General features: G+C 38.4%; 1 protein-coding gene across 1 annotated transcript in view; it reads left to right on the top strand.

The window, feature by feature from the left end:
- The window catches only part of PLCXD3 (phosphatidylinositol specific phospholipase C X domain containing 3), a 181,725-nt gene extending 170,427 nt beyond the window's left edge, over nt 1-11,298 (top strand). Inside the window, exon 3 of the mRNA XM_065905656.1 lies at nt 4,374-11,298. Within this exon, the coding sequence (XP_065761728.1) occupies nt 4,374-4,527 (154 nt within the window). The 3' untranslated portion in view covers nt 4,528-11,298. The remainder of the gene's footprint in view (nt 1-4,373) is intronic.
- Nucleotides 11,299-20,948: the final 9,650 nt, after the last annotated feature.

Here is a 20,948-nt window from a genome sequence, read left to right as displayed (position 1 = left end):
TTTTTGGTATCCTATTGACTTGAGAAAAGTATATTTGAAGAGAAAAAGAAAAATATTTCCATGACTCAGAGAAATGGCATTTTAAAAGTAAAACTCATTTCACCTGAGGACTACAAGCTATTCCAAAATGATATTTCATGAATCCTCAAAGTAATCTATTTTATAGTGAAACAGAGAAGAACAATCCTAACATCTCTCCATGGGGATAACAATTAGTTGTTCTAAATTCAGGCCCAGGAATATCAATCTTAGAGTAGTAGCAGGCATCTGAGTTTCTGTTTTCATGATGGTCTTGGTTCTCAGATGGGAATTTTGTTGCTCAAGAACGTTCCATAACCTAGTACCCTAGGGATCTGGCAAACCAGCTACTTGGTTAAAGCTAATACAGAGTCAGCCCCAGCCTCAGCATCACTCTTCACCTCTCAAGGTGTGTGTATCTGCTAAGCAACCATCTTCCCAGGAAATGAGCTGGTTTGATACTTTTTCCAAAGAGTGTCTGCTTTTTCTGAAATGCCAAGGTGATACTGTGTTCACAACAGAGATATGCCATCTGCCCGAGCAAGCCCAGAAGAGAAAGTAATGGAATTCAAACCCCAGTGGCTGCACACACCGCCATGGCATCTGTCTCTCTGATGAACTTGAATGCCCCTGAGTCTGTGCTCTAGGGATCCACAGTTTTTTAATTCAAGATAGAGTCCCCGTCAGAAACTGTGGCTATGAAGACCAAATTCCTCCACCTGCCAGTCTATTTTCTGATGGCAATGGGTCTTTTAGATCCATGCTATCCTCTTTTAGAAGCACCTTTTGGGTTCTCCTCTATCTGTATCTAACAAAAAAAGGTAAATGCTGGAAAACATGGATCAGAATTTTTAAGGTACTACCCACAGGATTAATGGACCCCAAGGCAGTTATTTCAGTTTTGCCTAGATGGGTCAAGTTTGGATAGATGTGCTTTATGAGATCTGGATAAAGGCACTGTATTACATTCTGTACTTCAACCTCACAAATCAAAAGAAGCATGACTTTCTTTTCTTTTGATTTCATGATACTATATGCTCCTGATTTTCATCCTATTTCTACACCTAATTCTCCCTTTTTTAATTGAATCAACTTTTCTGCCCATGTAGCTGATATTCAGATTTTCTCTTCTCGTCCTTCTCTATACAATCTTCCCAGGTAATTTTATCCACTCTCATAGCTCTTTTTTTTTTTTTTTTTTTTTTAATGTGATAGCCCTTGACAGCTCTATGTCCTGAATATTAGACCTGTACTTAATCAGTTGAAATCTCAATCCATATGTCCCGAAGTCACCTCAGAATCAACAGGTCTCAGACTGAACTTAGTACATCCACTGGGAAGCCTTCAGTCCTAGCCTTCCAAAATTGGTAGATGATACTCACCTGCCAGAATACTGCTAGAAATCTAGGCATCATCCATGGCTTCTTTCTTCATCTCCATCATATCTAATCCCACACCAGTCAAATGTTGTCCTTTTATCTCCTTGTGTGTGTGTGTGTGTTCAGTCGCTTCAGTCATGTTCAACTCTTTGCAACCCCATGGACTATAGACCACCAGGATCCTCTGGCCATGGGATACTCCAGGCAAGAGTACTGGAGTGGGTTTCCATTTCCCCCTCCAGGGGATCTTCCTCACCCAGGGATCAAACCCTCATCTCTTGTGTCTCCTGCCTTGGCAGGTGAGTTCTTTACCACTAGGGCCACCTTTTCTCCTTCAGTTCAGTTCAGTTCAGTCGCTCAGTTGTGTCCGACTCTTTGTGACCCCGTGAATCGCAGCACGCCAGGCCTCCCTGTCCATCACAAACTCCTGGAGTTTACCCAAACTCTTGTCCATCAAGTCAGTGATGCCATCCAGTCATGTCATCCTCTGTCATCCTCTTCTCCTCCTGCCCCCAATCCCTCCCAGCATCAAGGTCTTTTCCAATGAGTCAAATCTTCCCATGAGGTAGCCAAAGTATTGGAGTTTCAGCTTCATCATCAGTCCTTCCAATGAACACCCAGGACTGATCTCCTTTAGGATGGACTGGTTGGATCTCCTTGCAGTCCAAGGGACTCTGCAGAGTCTTCTCCAACACCACAGTTCAAAAGCATCAATTCTTCGGCGCTCCGTAGTTCCTTTCAAATATATTTATTGCGGCCCCTGCAATGTAAGTTCCCATTATCTCTGGTCTAGATTCCTTCCACAGCTCTCTGGTTATTAGTTCTGATCCTAGTCTTGCCTTTTTCTCTTCATTTGTCCACACTGAAGGCAAACCACACTCTCTGAATCACAAATCTAAGCATATTATTTCCCTGGTTGACAGCTTTAAGTTGATTTACATTCTGAAAACCTTCTGTCTTCTGGTCCCTTCTCATTTCTCCAGCACTTTGAGGCTTCCTTACATTTTATAGCTTCTTTGAGATTCTTAATTTCATCATGATCTCTCCACTCATACTTTTGTATCTTTCCTTCTCTCTCCATCCCATCCAGGAATTTGATGTCCACATGGACTTCCTCACTCTTTCAATTGTTATTGCACTGCCATCTCTAAGACCTCAGTTCATTTATCCCTTTCTCAGCCTCCCTTCCTGCCTGCTTAAGCCATAGTAGTTTCTCTTCAATGTGCTACCATAGGATATTGCATCCTTATTAATAGCTGGATCTGTCTGTCCAAATGCCCTACTCCTAAGCATACCATACCCCTGTTAATGAATGTAGAAATGTTATTTTCTCTCTCTGAAAATATGCCACATCATCCTCCATCCCCCATTCCCACCTTCTCCCATCTAAGTCTTCCTAATCTCTCAACATTCAGGGAGTGCTCTTCTGAAAAGTTTTCCCTGATTTTGCAAACAAGGCTAGGTGATTCTCCACTGTGCTCTCGTGGTAATGAATGATCTTTTATAATTAAGTCAGATCACAACACTATTCTGCTCAAGATCTTCCAAAGACTCCCCTTTCCACTCAAAGTAACACTCAGAACCCTTGTAATAGCCTACAGTGCCATAATTCCTCTAACTTCATCTTTTAGTGGTCTCCTCTTTCTTTTACAAAGTTTAGGCATGCTACCCATGTAACGCTATGGCAGCAGCTGAAATGTTTTCCCTGGCTATCTATGTGACTAACTCCCTTGTCTCCTTCAAACCCTTGCACAAATATCCCCTTGTCAATGCACTTGTGTAAGCACCCTATTTTAAGTTGTAATCTGCTCCACTCCTCTCTATCTGCACACTTCAAATCTTCCCTTTTTTGCTGCATTTTAATAGCACTTCTTCCTTCCTATCAAATTATGTAATTAATTGATGATTATTATTCATTGTTTGTCTTTCCTTATTAGACTGTGAGCTCCTCACAGGTGGATATTTTTATCTGCTATGCTCACTCAAGTTTTCCAACTGCCTTCAGTGGTGTCTGGAATAGAAGAGGTGATCAGTAAATAAGTTTCAAGGATGAGCCCTGATTGTACTATATTAAAATTGTCTTTCTTGTCCATCGGTCCACCACCAAACTGTGCACTCTTTAAATGCAGGGAGTTTCACTAGTATGTCTATTTATAAAATCTAGCACATTTCCTGAAAATAATAGGTTTGTAATAAATGTTTGCTAAGTGCATGTACTCATCCCTGACCTCACTAACCCATAGCTCTCCAGAGTTTGCAATCACACCATACCAGACTAGAAAATGAGTGCAAGATTGTTGCTTTCTTAGTGGAGAAATTTCACTATAAATTCTCATGGCATCTGAGATCTCCAAAGATGGAGTCCAATATTGACTGATATAGTGACTACAGTCAGCCCTCCATATGCTTGGGTTCCATATCCACAAAAATCAATCCTGGGTTGGTTGAATTCATGAATGCAGAAACCATGGATAAAAAGGACTGACTTTACAACTTCATTTTATGTAAGACACTGTGAAAGAGCTTTCACAGACTTTGGTATCTGTGGGAATTCCTGAATCCAATCCCTCGTGGATTCCAAAGTGTTATCTCTCAGTCTTGTCCAACTCTTTGCGACCCCATGGACTGTAGCCCACCAGGCTCCTCTGTCCATGGAATTCTCCAGCAAGAATCCTGGAGTGGGTAGCCATTTCCTCCTCCAGGGGATCTTTCTGACCAGGGATTGAATCCATGTCTCCTGCATTGCAGGCAGACTCTTTACCATCTGAGCCACCCTCCAAGGATAACTGTATTTCTCCTGCAGAGTCACTTAAGAGGTTAAGAATTTACAATCGTCCATTTTTTTTTCTCCATTATGTATCTGTAATTGGGGCATTTATTTTAGTAAATTAGAAAACTGAAGGAAGTCCTGGGGATTGCAAGCTTGAAAAATAACATCTTTCCTTCTGTAACATCTCTTTTTCTTTCCTTTCTCAGAGCTCTTCCTGCCATGATGCAGTGGGTCCGCACACAGAAGCCAGGAGAGAGTGGCATCAATATTGTCACTGCCGACTTTGTAGAACTTGGTGATTTCATCAGCACTGTCATAAAGCTCAACTATGTCTTTGATGAAGGGGAAGCCAACACTTGATGGTACTGTTTGGAGTATCAGTGAATAAGAAGGAGAAGATTCACTGTATTAGATGTTTTATCTGTAAACACTCTGATCTTCCTATTCCACTGAGTTTCTGAAGGGATAAGGGCTGAAAGTGGGTGGGAAAGGGGGAAACCATTTCTTCAGTGATAATTATCATATTCTTCATTACTATAAATATTTCATTTCCCATTTGATAAGCAAAACCTACTTCTAGTGTTAGGGATTTAAAAAAGACTAGAAAATTTTGTTTTTCAGAATTAGTCTTTGTAACTTATGGGTGTTTACTTGATTGTGTTTCTGATTTCAACTTAGGGCTCCTACACGTTCCTTCAAATGAAACTTTCTGCTCCCTCTCTCGCTCGCTCTTTTTAATCTGATGCTGTATGGAACTTAAAAGTAATTGAATGCCCAGCATAATGTGTATTACATTGTTGTACTGAAACTTACTTGTTTTGTAGGATTTGGTATAATATTCTGTAGTCTGCAATCTTGCTAACTTTTGGTCATAGATAATATGCATCACATCGATTTCCCTGCATCAGTAATATTGGAGGCCATAATCAGTAAATTTTGTGTCATTTAAAAACAATAGTGTTTCACAGTATTTCTATTGAAGGCAGCTATAAATATAGAATAAAAAAACTTTTATGGAAGAACAATTAGTGCCAACTCCATATTGAAAAATGGAGGTGGTGAGGAGATGGATGTCATTTTAATTCAGAAATGTCTTAAATATTGTCTTGAATGCCCGGTAAATGAAAAATTATGCGTGTTAAAATAAAAAAACTCTGTTGGACCTTGAGATGATCATACTGAGTAAAATAAGAAAGAGAAAGACAAGTAACATTTGATATCTCTTATATGTGGAATTAAAAAAAAAAAAGATACAAATGAACTTAAAAAAACAGAAAAATGTACACAGACTAAGAGATCAAATTTATGGTTACAGGGGAAAGGGTGGGGGATAGGAGAGATAGATTGGGAGTTTGGGATCGACATGTACACACCACTATATTTAAAATAAAATGAGCTTCCATGAAAAAGTAAATAAAAGTAAAATTATAAAAGAAAAAAATTTTAACTAAAAAAATAGGACCAGAAAACTCTGAAAAGACACTTACAAAAGTTCTTCTAACAATTAATTTGACTAAAAAAATTAAAATATGAAAAGAAAGAAAGAAGTGAAAGGTTGTGCAAGCTTTGATACCAAATTAAGATTTCCCAACATGTCATTCTACATCCCAAATTTTAAGGGACATATTCTGAGAAGCTTCAATTTAAGTTTTTTAAATTAAAGTTGAGGAAGAAGGAAGGGTAACAGAGTGAATAAGAACAATGTCTTTGAAACTACGACTGTGACCTCTCAAGGATCCATGAAGCATCTTCAGGAGATTCTTAAGTACATGTGATCTGAGCAGATTTTGAAAATCACTTTTGGGTTCCATCCATCTCACCCCAGGGTTAATTTTGAGGCAGAGGCCAAAGTTTCACAGAAAGTTTCTGCCTTCTACCATGTGATAGTCCACATGTAAGAGGAAGAAAAGTGCAATACAACTTTAAGCATTGCTTCCCCCTCGGTGTCTTTGCGATATTTGACAGCTCTAAATAGCCTTAAAAGAGCACAATAACCCTTTCCTATATGCCTCACAGGACTATTTTGAGGCATTTATAAAAATCTATAAGATTTGCTGAAATTTGTACAATTCTGAATTATTTTATCTTCATGTTTAGAAATAATCACACCTCAATAGTTTCCTGGGGGAAAACGACATAATCCATGTAAGGTGGGACCAGAGAGAAATAAAAGTATGCTCTCAGTTTTTAAATAATTTAAACATACAGCATGTGGTTTAATTTCTGAGTTTTAGGTAAGGGATTTGATTCCAAGTTTATGTACATTAAAATTATAAATAATCAAGAGTTGACTAAAAGATTATAAATACTCACCATCAGAAAATAGTATTTATTAACCACTGTGGGGAAGGGAGAGAAATTGTTTAGACTGAAGAGAACAATTATGAAAAGTCTACAGCTGTGTTTTGTTGACCAAGTAGTGTGCATATATACACACAACAGATGTATTCTCCATTCCAGTTGTGTGAATTTGTATCAACAAACAAAATAAACCAATCTGTACCTACTCCTTGCAGGCGAATGCATACAAATACACACAACACACACAGTCACGGACAGACACAGTGACAATTCTTTTCAAGTGAAAACTTTGATGATATTAAATACTTTAGTTTTAAGACCAAAACCCTTAACAATGTATGAAAAAGAGTTGACGAGAACTTTGAAAGTAGAGTAGCTGATTATATTCAAATATTTTTGTACGAATAGATAATATTATCTACAAATATAGTTTTCTTTCCGCTTCCTCTCTCCTTGCAGTTTTATTGTCTTTCTTTATCTTTTACCTGCTCTTTACATGCAATGGAATATGATTCCTTTTATAAAGACTATAGCTTATTGGAATTAATGTCCTGTGAAGTTGTTTTCCAGGCAGGTTTTCTCTGACTATTCATTATTCATCCCTCAGGAGAACCTTTAGCCAAGCAAACTTACAATGACACAAGGATTTGACTTATAAATGTATGAGAAAATAGATCTTTCAACATATTAATGAAAAATGAGTAAAATATAGAGGTAACTATGTTGTATTTTCTTGAACTTAGATGCTTTCCTATAATATTCGCTTAGAATTAGCTTTGTCATGTTTGTCATTTGGGTGCTGGAAAAAAAAATAAACATGCTGAAGCATTAGATTAATTGTGCAGTTTTTCAACTGCAGAAAGCATTTAATTGCTATTAATAATCTGCACATAGAGACCTTGTTTGACAAGTGATATTTCCAAACCAATGTTTGGTTTCCATATGGATATACAGTATATATGTAGCAGGCACTGGGAGTACATGGACTTGCCTTAATTTCTAAAGGAGAGAACAGGTAGATGTGAACCCCGGGTCCTCCAGCTAGAGGAAAAGTTCACTAGAAGGGATTCCTTTGCAAGGAGAATGCAGAGAAGATGGCTTTGGCTGTCTTCTGTCCATTGGCCCTGCTCTGGAACACACTTGGGGAGCAGGCTGTGGGCCTTAAATAAAGAGGTGGGGGTGAAGACTAGTGGTATGTGATTAGAGTTTACCATCAGCCTAAGCTCCTTTGTCTTGGTTAGACATTGTGTTTCCAGAGCATCTGAGCATAAGGGCTACAAAGAAACCCCAACTGGTAGGAGATACATCTTGGTGCACATTTTGTTTTGCTTAATTCTTGAGACTTTTCCATCACTAGCCCTGCAAGGAAGAAAAAACAAGCAAACAAAATCCAACTTTTATCCAATTATAGCAGGAAATCAAAGGGGTGAGTGACTGATGAGGGAAAATATGCAAAGAGTATCATTTTTTTGTTTGCTTTCCTGTCTGTAATTTTGAAGGCCCAATATGGTGATGACTCCTGCCATTTCATCCTTTAGGTCTCCCTTATTACTACACAGTCATATGAATGCAGAGAATGAGGAGGCATCTTTTAAAAGCCTTAGGATATACTCTATATGATGACCTCAATATTCACTTTCAGCCATACTAGGAAAACTTGCTTTTCATGGAGCACCACCTAAGAGTGAATGTATTAGAGCATGAAGTGTTTGGTATGTATGCACCTATGTGTGTACACACATAAACACACACACACACACACACACACACACACATAAACACACACATAGCATGACCATCTCACACATTATTCAAGTGGGAACCACTCTAATCAATCAACTGATTCTATTGAAGTTTTAACTCTTAAAATCAATATCTCCTACAAAAGTAGACACAAACATAATTCAAATATTTAAATATTTAAGAGGAGAAAAATCACTAGAAAACCAGTGAAAAATAAGACCATCATAAATAAGAAATGCCTAGCAGTAGTCTAACTATGTTGTCAGTAACACTTCAAGCTGGAGAATTGAGGATGAACTTAAAAATAAATCACAAACAAGCAAACACACATCTTCTCTTAACATCTTTTCTTAGTGTTGTTTTAAGTTCTTTGAGGCTATAAGATGTTTTAGCCAATGTTACCCATTCAGGATCTCCTCTGTTAGAACTCCAGACTGGAAAGTTGGACGTCTCAGGAAATGTACGTTTTCGTGAGTTTTTCAGTTCTGCAATTTTAATGATCCAGCGACACAAACTTCTGACCTTTGGTTGCTCTCCAGATCAGAGCTTCACAGGTAGAGTGCTGCTTTCTGAATCGCTAATAGAAAATAATGCATAGTGTCCCTCCAGATATGCTAAACAAGGTTTTTAGAAGTATTTTATGTTATAGCACTTTAGTCTTTTCAACTAGATTTCAGTGACACACTGGTGTAAATGCTGTATTTGCCATAACTTACTGGTGGCTCCTGTGTTACATACAGTTTTAAATAATGCTCTAAATTGTTTGTTTTCACAATGACAATGATAAAATGTTCTGTAGAATTTGTAAAACATGTTGATTAAGTCTATTGAAAATTGTGCACTTTTTATTTCATTTGTGATACTCTTTTATAGGTATTAGTTCTAAATTGTATTTGTATGAGTCAGAAGTATGTGCTTGTATGTGGTGTGTGTGTACATGTACTATATCTTGTACAAAATCAAACTTATCCTAAAGAAAAAGGGCACATTATGACCAGCCTTAATACATTGACATTTTTGTTACTGTTGCAATTTGGGATTAAAATTTAAAAGGAGATTATGTTTTTGTTAAAAATGGCCTTTTTAAATCACATGAGGAATGTGCTTTAGTACTTATTTGAGTTCTCACAAGCAAATAATGCAGCTTGTGGGATACCCAATGCTCTTTAAGTTTCAAACATGAATTAATTTATTAACTTCATTAATGTGCAAAAAACTTAAATTCAGACTCACTTCCATCCACAAGAGAGCCAGTGCACTTCTAAAGTTGTTCTTCCAAACATGGAACCCATATTTAGGGAATCCAAGTTTTCCATAAAATAATGTTTCTCCAAACCATTACTTAAGAAAAGGGGGGTCTTCTCAAGTAAGATGAACTGCCTTGGCTCTGTGAGAGTTATGAAAGACCCATCAACATTAGGTGGTACCAATGTGATTCCCTTTGAAAAAAAGCAGGAAGCAACACTCCTGAATTTTTGCTATCTGCCTAAGTGCATTCAAATACTAATTTAAGAATCTGCACTGGTGGTCATGTTCAAAGCAAAACTCTGTAATCTTTAGGTTTTGGATCTTGGTACAGGTTATTAATCTACCTTCTTTTCTTTTTCTCCATCTTCAATTATTTTTGTCCCATATTTAAGGTTGCTAGAAAGAATACTGGACACCCAGTGAAATTCAAATTTCAGATACAAATGAATATTTTTAGTATAATATTTCCCAATATTTCATGAGATGTATTTATATTAAGAATTATCCATTGTTTATCTGAAATTCACATTTAATTGCATGTGTCTGCATTTTTTTCTAACCTTAAATCCCTATGAATCCTGACTGTTTTTTTCAGTAGGGCTACCTATAGGGGATAACATCCTACCTCTCTCCACACTCCTGTGTTAAGATAGCTCATGAAAATCAGTAGTCTTAATACCCCTCATGAAGGAAAATATTGGCCCATGCCAAGTCCCAGAAATGTGTTATGAAGGGCCAACTGAAGTACAGGAAGAATAATCAGGCAAGAAATTTCATAAGATGAATGCCACATTCACTTGTCTATTGTGAGATCCAAGTCTCTATCCCCACAATTAATCCCTTATGTAACATTCCCCAATAATTGGGACAACCTGAAACATACCCATACATTAAAAATGCCCCTGGTGAGAAGCACCTTCTAATTCATACCAGGACCACTTTTAAAATTTGTTATCTTTTTCTTTCAGAGAGGTAACAAATGAATCCATTACTCTTCTTATTAACAACTTAGCACAAATTAGTTTTATCAGATTAGACCTGGTCATCTATGGAGTTGTAGAAAATGTGACATAGAAAGGAACTCTCTTGACTGCTGGAGGAAGAGAGGAGTGTCCGAGGTATGGACACAGCTCTGTCTGTGCCTACTCAGGAGATGGGGTGGAAGAGACAGCAGGTGGGAATGTAGTTTCTGACAATGAAGCCGCACCTGCCAGGGAGACTCATCAAAGCAGATTATCATAACCAACACTTTTTCTAAGGGATTGGAAACCCAACCCACCCCAGAGTAAGAACTGTGAGACCTAAGGTCATTTTCTAGACAAATTTGAAAAGTGAGAATGTGTTGGAATTCCTAAAATAGAGTTTTCAAATATTTCTGAATCCAACAGTGACTCCTTGGCAGGGCCTGAATGGGGATGGGGTTTCAAGACATTTGGGTAGCTGCCTCCTCTCTTGAAACTTATACAAGTGATAGGAAAATCCAGATCTCTTATTGTAACATTTCCATCTCATGGCCCCGGCTTTCACACATTTCTGTTAATTTACTTTATGTCTAAAGGATGGGAATTTGCAGAGCTGGTGACATTTCCTTCATTAGACACGAGAAATTCACCAGCGGGAGACAGACCTGTGCCTTCTCTTTTTAGGATCTGGTCATTGATACTTTAATAAATGTGATGTAAAGAAAACACATGCCTACAGTTCTGTTTAGCAAATGGAATTTTTTTGATAAGATTGTGTTCTTAATGTTAAAAAAAAAAGTTTCTTTGTATCCAGTGAAAAGCCTAATAAAGTCCTGATACCAGTTGTCCTAATTTTTTTATTTCATATTCATCAGCGCTTAATTACAGCTCCAAAGTGGATCTTTTAAATAAGACATGACTCAGAGCAACAGAAAATGTCGTTCTTTTTAAAAAATATAAATTACCATATTAGGATTTCCTCTGTGAAACAATATATATCCTCCACCAATAAAGGCAATGCCATGATTGCTTCTGTTGCATCAAAGTTAGGCATCTTCAAAGTCTGATGCTTTTAGCTTCTGGTATTGCCACAAAAGCCACTATCACTATAGCAATACTGTACTGATGAATATAGTATATTAGCATTATAAAACACCATCCTGACACCGTGTATAGGATGCTGTACATAAGCATGGGTGCCGTATTATATCTGTATCAAAAAAACAGTTAAAAACAGAGGTCCCATCCCTTCTTTTTGCTCCCCTCACCTTCAGAACTTCAGATGAAACTACTTTTTCCCAACAGCAGAGGCTGACCTCAAAAAGTAAAGTGAAAGTGTTAGTCACTCAGTTATGTCCAACTCTTTGAGACCCCATAGACTGTAGCCAGCCAGAGTCCTCTGTCTATGGGGATTCTCCAGGCAAGAATACTGGAGTGGGTTGCCGTGCCCTCCTTCAGGGGATCTTCCCAACCCAGGGATCGAGCCCAGATCTCCTGCATTGCAGGGGGATTCTTTACCTTCTGAGCCACTGGGGAAGCAGAGCAGACCCCAGAAATTAAAGAAGTATCTCCTTTCCACAGGTTAAAGAAATTGGCACTTCCAAAATGAAAGGAGTATGCATATCACTTGGCATTGGAGCAAATATTTCTCTTTTTGTGAAAAGTAATATTGTGGCATGATAGCGCCATTTCAACATTGGCTGTCAATATATGGTTCAATATTTGTCATCTCAGTTAGCTGTAATGGCCACCCTGGAATTAAGTGGCAGGAGGTGAACTTAAAAACTGGGCCTCTTCTACCATGTTCATCTTTCAGTCCTGTGGATAGAAATATTAATATTCCTGGAAACATCTGGCATTTTAGGCAAAGGCAAAACATAGTAAAAACCACATTAAACTCTACAAAGTAGGATTTAACGCCCTTGGTGAGAAGCCCAGGAGGGCAGGGGAGAACACCAGTGGTAGCAGTTCCAAGCATTGTTGGCAAAATGATTATCCTCCACTCACACTTTTTCCCTCAGAGGAATGTGTAAGCTTGACCTCTTAGGGTTTCACTGAGAAATAATGAATAAAAAAAAAATCTTTTGCCTCAACACAACTGCTAAGCTGTTATTAAACTGTACTCTTTCATTATGGAAAAAGAAAAATGTGCCTGAAGACCCGTTTCTATTTTGGCATGGGGAAAAGGCAGAAAATATTAATTTTGAACCAATAACTCTTTTCTCATTGGACTAAAGGTTATAAATCTTTGATTTCAGCTTTGAACGTAAGAGGCACATGTTCGCTATTTTTGTATTCTCAGGAGACAGCAGTTATTAAAACATGTTTGAAAACAATGAAATGAAACTATGACGGGTTATGACCCAATTGAAGGGTAGACAAGTGCTTGTTCAGGCTGTGCACACGTGGAACACTGGTAAATGGTGATGAGGCATCAGAAAAGTAGCAGGCAGTATCCTCCACCTCTTGTATTCCTTGGAGAAATACTGAAAACACTGGGAGAATTTAGAGGGAAATACCCTGCATGGTGTTCTCTTCAAACACTAAGACCTCTTATCTTAGCTGTAAAGTCAACTCCAAATCTTTGTGCAGAATCTGTGCCCAGGGGAACTTGTGTTATGATTCATCTGTTTAAAAGTAGCTGAGAAAGGGTATTTCTGAAAGGGGTTAAATTTTGAACTTCAACAAACCTCTTGTTAAATGTTCCTATTCCTCATCCACTTGCAGATATAAGTGGGGTTGCATGAATACATTAACTAAAAGTCCACAGGCTCTCCTTTCCACACAAGAGATCTGGTCACATGCCCTTTGGGAAGTCTGTCTCCTTCCTTACACTTTCCTGCAACCCCAGAAGGTGTCTTCTGCGTGCCAAGCAGAAACCCAGGGCCTCCGGTTACTGGGTGCTGCTATGCTCTGATCGCATGTCCTCTACGGTCTCCAGTCATGGCCCTTTCTCCATGAGCTGTGCTGAGTCACTCAGTCATGTCTGACTCTTTGTGACTCTGTAGACTGTAGCCCACCAGGTTCCTCTGTCCATGGGGATTCTCCAGGAAAGAATATTGAAGTGGGTTGCCATGCCCTCCTCCAGGACAGCTTCCCAACCCAGAGATCGAACTCAGGTCTCCCACATTACAGGCAGATTCTTTACCATCTGAGCCACCAGGGAAGCCCAAGAATACTGGAGTGGGTAGCCTATCCCTTCTCCAGGGGATTTTCTTGACACAGGAATTGAACCAGGGTCTCCTGCATTGCAGGCAGATTCTTTACCAGCTGAGCTACCAGGGAAGCCCCCATATCTCCATCAGAACTAGCAGTCCTCCCAGTGGGCACTGCTTTCCCTGGGCTGAGCATTAGGTGTTGGTGAAGACTCTTGAAAATCCCTTAGACTGCAAGATCAAGCCATTAAATCCTAAAGGAAATCAATTCTGAATATTCTTTGGAAGGACTGATGTTGAAGCTGAAGTGCCAATAGTCTGACCACCTGATGTGAGGAATGGATTCATTAGAAAAGACCCTGATGCTGGGAAAGATTGGATAGCAGGAGGAGAAGGGGATGAAAAAGGATGACGTGGTTGGATGGCATCACTGACTCGATGGACATGAATTTGAGCAAGTCCCAGGAGTTGGTGATGGACAGGGAATCCTGGCGTGCTGCAGTTCATGGGGTCGCAAAGAGTCAGACATGACTAAGCGACTGAACTGAACTGAACAGAACAGAGGCAAAGTCCTCAGGTGCTAAAGTGGTGAGTGGTCTGCTGCCAAGCAAAGAGAGACGAGGAAATGCTTCTCTCTTTATGTTACATTCTTGTGTCCCAATAATTAATTCCCCAAGATCAGAGGCAAAGAGCTTATTCAACTCCCTCTCTCTGTCTCCCTACTTCCATCCCATCCCATAGAATTATGACAGAAATTAATTCCATTGACAGCTACCATACTGTCCTCAAAATCTCAACTCCCGTCTGAGGACCAAGGCATTTGTCCTGGTCAAATTTATCTTCCTGGTTTTTCCTTCTCTCAAAAAGTCATCTTACAGTTTTCCTTAGTCCTTATACAAATAGTCCTCTGATAGACACTCTCCCAATTCTGTTATTTAGTCTCATTCTAGGACGCTACATGCATGTGGCCTAAGAGACCAGCAGCTCCCGCTTGCAGCCGTGTCTATTAGATGAGCAAATGGCCGAGCTGGGCAGGGGACTTTGTGGACAGATGCCTAGCTTCTCCTTACTGGCATGCTTCCTTCTCCTGTCCATTCCAGAGAAAACTTGTTCCCTCACAAACAAGCTAATAAACTAATTCACAATGAAGTATTCATGGGGATGAAAATAACAAGTTGTCAATCTTTTTTACTTTGAAAATGCACTTACAGGTAATTGAAACTCCAGAATTGCATGCTAGTGTCCATTATTTGCTTTCATACCTTATTCAAGATTACACATTGTACTTAGTTGCACTGAAGCAGGTTCAGCTACAACAAAAAATCTGATAAATTCTCTTTCCACTTTTTAAAAATTAATTACTTAATTAACTTTTGACTGCACTGGGTCTTCAATGCTGCTCTGGCAATTTCTCCCTGTGGGAAGCAGGGGCTATTTCTTTGTTTCTGCACACGGGCTTTTCACTGCAGTGGCTTCTCTTGTTAACCGAGAGCAGGCTCTGTGTGCATGGGCTTTGGTAGTTGCAGCACGCCAGCTCAGAAGCTGTGGCTCCCAGGCCCTAGAGCGTGGGCTCCAGTAGTTGTGGCGGATGACTTGGTTGCTCCGCAATTTGTGGAATCTTCCCAGACCAGGGATTGAAACTGTGTCTCCTGCACTGGCAGGCAGATTCTTATCCATGGTATCACCAGGGAGGTCCTTCTTTTCATTTTTATTCTGTCACAAATATTTTCTAATTTTCCTTGTTATAGCTGCTTATATTGTTGCTTGCTCAGTCACTAAGTCATGTCTGACTCTTTGTAATCCCATGAACTGCAGCACGCCAGGCTTCCCTGTCCTTAATTATCTCCTAGAGTTTCTCAAACTCATGTCCATTGAGTTGATGATGCCATTCAGTCATCTCATCCTTTGTGGCCCTCTCCTCCTCCTGCCCTCAATCTCTCCCAGAATCAGAGTCTTTTCCAGTGAGTCAGCTTTTCACACATGGTAGACAAATATTGGAGCTTCTGCATCGGTCCTTCCAAGGAATATTAGGGTTGATTGACTTGTTTGAACTAACTTAGTATATGTAGAAGGGTTTATAAGAGTGTTTGGCACTCTGGCTGCCCAAAGGACTCTCAAGAGTCTTGTCCACCACCACAGTTCAAAAGCATCAATTCTTTGGCACTCAGCCTTCTTTATGGTCCAACTCTCACAAGCGTACATGACTATATGGACCTTTGTTGGCAAAGTGATGCCTCTGCTTTTTAATACAGTCTAAGTCTGTCATAGCTTTCCTTCCAAGGAGCAAGCGTCTTTTAATTTTGTGACTACAGTCAATTTCAGCAGTGATTTTGGAGCCCAAGATAATAAAATCTGTCACTGTTTCCATTGTTTCTCCATCTATTTGCCATGAAGTGATGGGACCAGATGCCATGATCTTCACTTTTGAATGCTGAGTTTTAAGCCAGCTTTTTCACTCTCCTCTTTCACCTTCATCAAGTGGCTCTTTAGTTCCTCTTCACTTTCTGCCATTAGGGTGGTGTCATCTGCATATCTGAGGTTGTTGATATTTCTCCTGGTAATCTTGATTCCAGCTTGTAATTCATCCAGCCCAGCACTTAGCATAATGTACTCTGCATATAAATTAAATTAGCAGGGTGACAATATACAGCCTTGATGTACTCCTTTCCCAATTTTGAGCCAGTTCATTGCTCCATGTCTGGTTCTGATTGTTGCTATAGGAGAGAGGTAAGGTGGTCTGGTATTCCCATCTCTTGAAGAATTTTCCAGTTTGTTGTGATCCACACAGTCAAAAGCTTTAGCATAGTCAATGAAGGAGAAGTAGATGTTTTTCTGGAATTCTCTTGCTTTTTCTGTGATCTGAGGAATGTTGGCAACTTGATCTCTGGCTCCCCTGCCTTTTCTAAACCCAGTTTGTACATCTGGAAGTTCTCAGTTCTCGGATTGTTGCAAGTTTGGCTTGAAGGATTTTGAGTATTAGCTTTCCAGCATGTGAAATGAGTGCAATTGTATCATAGTTAGAATATTTTTTGGCATTTCCCTTTCTTGGGATTGGGATGAAAACCCACCTTTCCCAGTCCTGTGGCCATTGCTGAGTTTTCCAAATTTGCTGGCTTATTGAATGCAGCACTTCAACAACATCATCTTTTAGGATTTGAAATTTCTCAGCTGGAATTCCATCACTTCTATTAGCTTTGTTTGTAGTGATGCTTCCTAAGGCCCGCTTAACTTCACACTCCAGGATGTCTGCCCATCATTTAGAAGTATATATTCAATTTCTAAATATATGTGATTTTAAAATTATCTTTGATATGAATTTCTCATTTTGATATTAATTTCTCAAATAAATGCTTTCTTCTCTACAATCACCTTCTTTTTTTGTTTGTTTGTTTTGATCTTTTCACTTTATTGAGGCTTTCAATAGCTAAGTTAAAGATTTCTCTTGGTAATTGTCACATTACACTTAAAAATATGAGGGTTATTTTCAAATAGATTTTGATATTGATTTCTAACATAATTCCATGGTAATAAGAACAGACCCTGGATGATTTCAAGATCTTTAGACCATGAAATTTTTGCACCTTGCTTTATGTCCCTGGATATGTTCCAGTGTCTCCAGATTTATAGTCTATGCGAATTTGAATAGAATTTGTACCCTGCTGTTGTGCGAAAATTGTGTAAACCTTAATTACATTGAATTGGTTCATAGTGCTTTTCAGATCTATTACATCATTCTACTTTTCTGTCTATTCACTGTAATAATTTTTAAGAGTTTGAAATTGAAACTCCAATTAAACATTTTTATTTACCTACTTTAAAAAAAAGAAAAGTGAAACTCACAAAACAGTGTATTCCAGATGGTTTTCATAAGGGAAAGGCCAGTGGCTCTGTGTTTCCTTTCTATGAGATCTTCTGGGGATCCCTAGAGAAATTTCTGGGACTCCTCTGAACTGCACTTCTCAACCTTTTTTGTATACAGTTACCAGAATCTCAATAAAATGCAGATTCTGAATAAGGAAGACAAGGATAGGGCCCCAGATTCTAACTTTCAGACAAACTCCCTAATTCCGCTCCTGCTGCTGTGACAGGCAGCCCGCTGTGAGTAGCCAGGCTATGGAGCCCAACTTCAGAACACCTGCTAAGCTTGGCTTTTCCATGACATTTATTTCGGGAAAGAGTAAATGAACAATTTTTTTCATTTTAAAACAAACAATTTGGGTAGAGAAATTACTATTACGAAAGAAGAAAACCAAGCTAGTCAACCTAAAGTGAAAAGTAGTGAAAGTGTTAGTCGTTCAGTCATGTCTGACTCTTTGTGACCCCCATGGACTATAGTCCACCAGGCTCCTCTGTCCATGGGATTTTCTAGGTAAGAATACTGGAATGGGTTGCCATTTCCTTCTCCAGGGTATCTTCCTGATCCAGGGATCAAACCCAGGGATCGAATCTCCTGCATTGCAGGAGGATTCTTCACTGTCTGAGCCATGAGGGAAGCCCTAAAGCCACCAGTAACTACTTGTGGTCTGATGAAGTCAGGTTTATTTATCCATCACAATGAGAAAAGAAACATAGATTATCTTGCCAAACTAAGGAACATAGAGAGTTATTATAGAGTTCTGTGTAGGGGTAGAGTTCAGATGAAATTTGACCACAAATTTAAGCCTATTTTGATACACTGGAAGCCAGGGAAGTCTGTGTCAAGGATCTGGATGGCAAAACAAGCTGAGGGTCTTGTTTTCTTTGACCCTTCAAAGTTAAGATAGCTGTGGAAACCTATGTGCAGAAACCCTGGATCTGAATTTCTGCTCCCAGATTGTGAATTGAGGCTGCTTTCCTGTGTCAAAGTGACTTAAATTCTACCCACAAGAGTGGGACATTTCATTCTTATCATTAGAATTTCAAATAACCATAGTCACTCATAAAGGGGGTTATTATGACACTTTAGAGCTGCAGTGTGTCCTTGGGAGAAGTATTTCCTGTTAATTTTGCAGAACTGACTACCTTTGCCTGTTATTCCAGCTTGATGAATAGCCAGACAGCTTTTACTTTCTTAGCCCAAGCCATTTTTTTTTTCACTTTCCCAGTTTGTAAGTGATAGAAATCCAACTCAAGTTAATTTCAGCCAAAAAAAAAAAAAAAAAAAGAGGAGAGTACTTTACAAGCTCATTGAAACCGAAAAAATAAGTAGCTTTAGGGATAACTGGATCTAAGCTCTCACAGAATATCAATAGGGCTTGATATTTTTTTCTCTATCTCTGTTTAACTTGCCTCTGCAATGACTATATTTAAGCAGCTTTTTCACACTGAGGTAAGATAACCAAAGAGTGTTTCTTTTTCCCAATAATTTTAACTTAAAAAAATTTTTTTTGAGTCTCATTGGTCTGAGTTGGGTCTGAAGTCACCTTCCCAGTCAAGTGAGAATGGTGGAGAACGGGAGAGCGGTGGCCTGCAAGGAAACTTGAAGTTCATGACTAGATGTGAAGAGTCAATTACTGATGTCCTTTACAGACATTCCCAAAACCCTGATATCATGACCTGTAGGGGGCACTGCTTTCCTTTACTCAAATGTTGTTCTGGATTGCTTTGACTTCAGTTCTGAATTCCAGAGATAAGAAAGTAAAAATTACAGCTTCCTTATCCATGGCTGATTCATGTCAATGTATGACAAAAACCACTACAATATTGTAAAGTAATTAGCCTCCAACTAATAAAAATTAAAAAAAGAAAATAAAAATTAATGCTAAGTAGATTTTTAACTTTAATGTTATGGGGTCTTTCTAAAAACATTTTTATGGTAAATGATTTCAAACTTCTAGAAAATTTGCAAAAGTATTGGAGAAAACTTGCCACATATATTTTCCTTTTAGTCATTTGTTAATGAATATTTTTAAATATTCTATAAAATATTTTAAAGTATTATTCATATTCCAGAAGCAATTACTATGTCATAACTGAAAACTTTAAAATCTACATCCTTGAAGACATTCATATAATAAAATTCATTCAAAATGCACAACATTCTAAAGCACCACAGGGAATATAGAAATACAACCAATAGCTCATATAAAAAGAGGAGAAAAGAAAATATGAAAACATATAAGTGATACATACCTAAGATGTATACGTGGGAGGGAGTAAGTTAGGCTATTTAGTTTGGATAATATGCGGAAATTCTTACTGTGAGGGAAGGAATAGGCAATTCTTCTGAAAAATGTATTCATCTGGACATCAATTATCTACCTTGCAAACTGAATCTATTGCTTAGTGAAATGTTCTAGACTAACAACTTTTAGCAGACTCTTATTTCTTAATGAGATATTCTAGACCTCTAACTAACTGTTAGAGAGAAGAAAGAGGTTCTCTAAACTATATAAATGCTCAGGGAACATAGTAACACTAGAGACCAAAAACATTCATTTCTGATGTATGTAAGACTTCAACATAGCGTCCTGCAGTGCTGCAATGCTTAGGCTATTATACAATTTTTATCTTTAATATGAATAGCATTGAAATCATTACTAAAATAATTACTTTTAATTTAGAAATCTAATTGGTATTATAGCTACTTTAAATTATTTCTTCTTGCTTCATGCTTCTTTTGATCTTTATGACTACATTGTTGCTTTCTGATAAATGTTGACACTAGGAAGATTAAGCCTGTATTAAATTTTGTATATAGCAGTGCTTTCTTTACACCATCTTATTCAGTTGTAGTTGTCAAATACCTACCTTGGAGTTTAACTTTTATTATCTCTACTTTCTTTGTTTAAAGAAACCAAGACTTTAATAACTTACCCTAGTTCACACACGCTAATAGAGGACTGAACCAGAATGTAGATGCAGGCATTTCTGGATCAACGACTTGTCAGACTCCTGTAAAGCCCTCTGAATAAAATAATATTAATGATAAGAAAGATATAAAATAGCTGTGCCATTGCTACTGACTATTTAGCTCCCCTCCCCTGCAATAGCAATGGCAGAGAAGAGTTAGATTAGAGAAAGAAGATCAAGAATGTTTATTGTCTAATAGCACACATCATAACTCTTGATGCTTATTATGTATGATTATAGAGACTAACTGGAATTATTTTTTCCACTGCAGCTTCTTGTTTCCACATTCTGTTTTGTTCAGAAACAGTGTTCATAAGCCTTCTGTTATCATTGTTTGACTTGCAGGGATCCCTGTTAACATGTGGGAGAGGGAAAAACAAGTAATAGGCTTATCTCTAATCCTTGCAATTATTTTCATAGAGATTTTTTGAAAGATACCATGGTCTCTGTGCTTCATTTAATAACAATTAAAAAAAAAAAGTGATCCACATGGATGGATATGGATTCAGTTCATTTTTTCCCCCAGGGGCCAAATTTTGCT

This window comes from Muntiacus reevesi, chromosome 14 (genome assembly GCF_963930625.1).
Source record: "Muntiacus reevesi chromosome 14, mMunRee1.1, whole genome shotgun sequence".
NCBI lineage: Eukaryota > Metazoa > Chordata > Mammalia > Artiodactyla > Cervidae > Muntiacus > Muntiacus reevesi.
Note: the sequence above shows the minus strand (reverse complement) of the source record. Positions and strands in the feature narration are given on the sequence as shown.